At 49.4% G+C, this 2,500-nt stretch overlaps 1 protein-coding gene across 1 annotated transcript in view; it reads left to right on the forward strand.

The window, feature by feature from the left end:
• The window catches only part of grip2b (glutamate receptor interacting protein 2b), a gene marked incomplete at both ends in the record, with an annotated part of 103,135 nt that overhangs the window by 72,884 nt on the left and 27,751 nt on the right, over positions 1–2,500 (forward strand). Inside the window, 2 exons of the mRNA XM_084445730.1 lie at positions 5–37; positions 1,759–1,906. Coding sequence (XP_084301856.1) covers positions 5–37; positions 1,759–1,906 — 181 coding nt within the window. The remainder of the gene's footprint in view (positions 1–4; positions 38–1,758; positions 1,907–2,500) is intronic.

The following is a 2,500-nucleotide window of genomic DNA, read 5'->3' on the forward strand; positions in this document are numbered from 1 at the left end:
CCCCTCTTCCACGTCGAGTACGACGTCTCCATCATGGGTGAGACGCTCGCTCGCTCACTCGCTCGTTCGCTCGCTCACTCACTCACTCACTCACTCGCTCACTCACTCACTCACTCACTAGCAGACAGACACACACACTCACTCACTCACAGACACACACACACACACACACACACACACTCACTCACTCACTCGCAGACACACACACACTCTCACTCACTCACTCGCAGACATACACACACACACTCACTCACTCACTCACTCACTCAGTCTCTCTCTGAATTTTTGAAGCCCTTTTTCTCTGCTTCAGCTGTGATTTCAGGTGTACCAACATTCACAGAAGCATGTCTTCTTCAAATATTTGCCGATTTCAATGCATGCCATACCATTTGAAAGCTTACAATTTATCCTTCGATAATCTGTAAAACTGAAAAATGACCATGGCAGACATCAGGACCAAACGTCCAGTGGCGATCACATACTGTACTGTATGAGATGAGTTTCCATGGTAATACATGGTAGCCTACTTCTCTACATGGTGCTTCTCTTCCCCACGTGGGCGAGGAAGGCCTGATACTGTAGTTCTCTGGAGAACCTGGTCTCTCTTTCTGATACTGTAGTTCTCTGGAGAACCTGCTCTCTCTTTCTGATACCGTGGTTCTCTGGAGAACCTGCTCTCTCTTTCCCATGAAGCTGACAGACTCTGAGGATCCCAGCCCTGGCAGCCTCGGCTCTGCTCCCGTGCTTGTCTGTTTGTACTGCCCTGTGTTCCACTCGTGGGACCGTGGGAACGTCAGATAGGACTGCTTCTGTTCCCACAGGTCAGGGGTGAAGAGAATTCTTCTGTTCCCTCTCCTCCCTTCTCCTCTCCGCTCATCTCCTCTCCACTTGTCTCCTCTCCTCTCCTCTCCTCTCCTCTCCTCTCCTCTCCTCTCCTCTCCTCTCCTCTCCTCTCCTCTCCTCTCCTCTCCTCTCCTCTCCTCTCCTCTCCTCTCCTCTCCTCTCCTCTCCTCTCCCCTCCCCTCCTCTCCTCTCCTCTCCTCCTCCTCTCCTCTCCTCCCCTCCACAGAGGCAACTATTGGTGAACCCTCCGTAACTATCTGCTCCTCTGCTAGCCTGTTATACTCAGCTATCCTCCCCACCCCCCTGCTTCCTGTGACCTCTGCCCCTCTAGTACCATGTTCCACAGCCGGCCTGCCCTTCTGCCCCTCCGCTAGTCTGCCCTCTCCTGCCCTCGTACCCCTGTACCCCTGGCAGGGTAGGGATTAAGGACCGGGACCCCAGCTGAACCCGGCCGGCTCTGTTATTAAAAGTTACATGGTCGCCTCATACAGCACTCTGAAAGTATAATTACTGCCTCTGTTCCTTCCTCCATCCATCCCTCCATCCCTCCCTCCTCCTCATCCCTCCTCTTTACACCTCCCTTCCCTCTCTCTGCTCATCTATCGCTCCGCGAGCGTCCACAGAGAACGGATCAACGTTGTTCCATCAACAGACGCAGACCTGTTGTGTTTAATCAGCTGTAAAGGGGTAGATGTGACGTATAAATGTTGTATATAGGGCTCTTGTGAAGTATAAATGGTGTATAAAGGGCTCTTGTGAACTATAAATGGTGTATAAAGGGCCCTTGTGAACTATATAAATGGTGTACTGTATGGAGGGCGCTTGCCTCTAATGGCTCTCATACAGTGGACTAAGCTGACGATGTCACACGATGTCACAGTCATCATGTCAACTCCCTGTGTGCCTCCCGCCCAGACACTGTGACCAACGCCTCCGGCCCCTTATTAGTGGAGATTGCCAAGTCGCCGGGGGCAACGCTGGGCATCACCCTTACGTCAGCCACTCATAGGAACAAGCAGGTCATCGTCATTGACAAGATCAAAGCCGCCAGTGTGGTTGACAGGTGGGCAAATCTGCTTAATATAACACTGCTCCATGAACAGAGCATTTTGCGTGCGAAGTCATTATGCTAGCTAGCGGGGTCCCCGACTGTGATGGAAAGTGACACGGGAGATTTGAACGGCTTGCAGGGACTGACTTTTCTCATGTTTTCATTTCGGCTGATCACAACAAAATGACTGAGTTGTTTCAATTCATACTTTTCCTTTTTCATGTGACATACTGCGTATGTTTTACTATGTGTTCTTTGTGTGTTATTGTTGTTTGACTTGTACAGCACTTTGGTCAACTTTGTTGTTTTTAAATGTGCTCTATAAATAAAATGGTATGGTATGGTACTTTGTGTGTTAGTTGGCCCACCAGAGACTCAAATGTACATGCAAAAACAATTAAAAAGTTAGTTTTGCAAACGTGAACCCCTTTAAGATAATTCAAAACACCGGCATGTGTTTATACAGTAGTAGTTTATTGTAGTTACATTCCACACAAATCCTACATACTGTAGATGGCCTGAGAAAGTACATTTCAATCCCTCCAGGTGATTTCCACTGACCCAAATGCTTGATTTTGCTGACCCCCCTCACCCCCCGACCCAACC

The sequence above is a fragment of the Borostomias antarcticus genome (genome assembly GCF_949987555.1).
Source record: "Borostomias antarcticus genome assembly, chromosome: 11".
NCBI lineage: Eukaryota > Metazoa > Chordata > Actinopteri > Stomiiformes > Stomiidae > Borostomias > Borostomias antarcticus.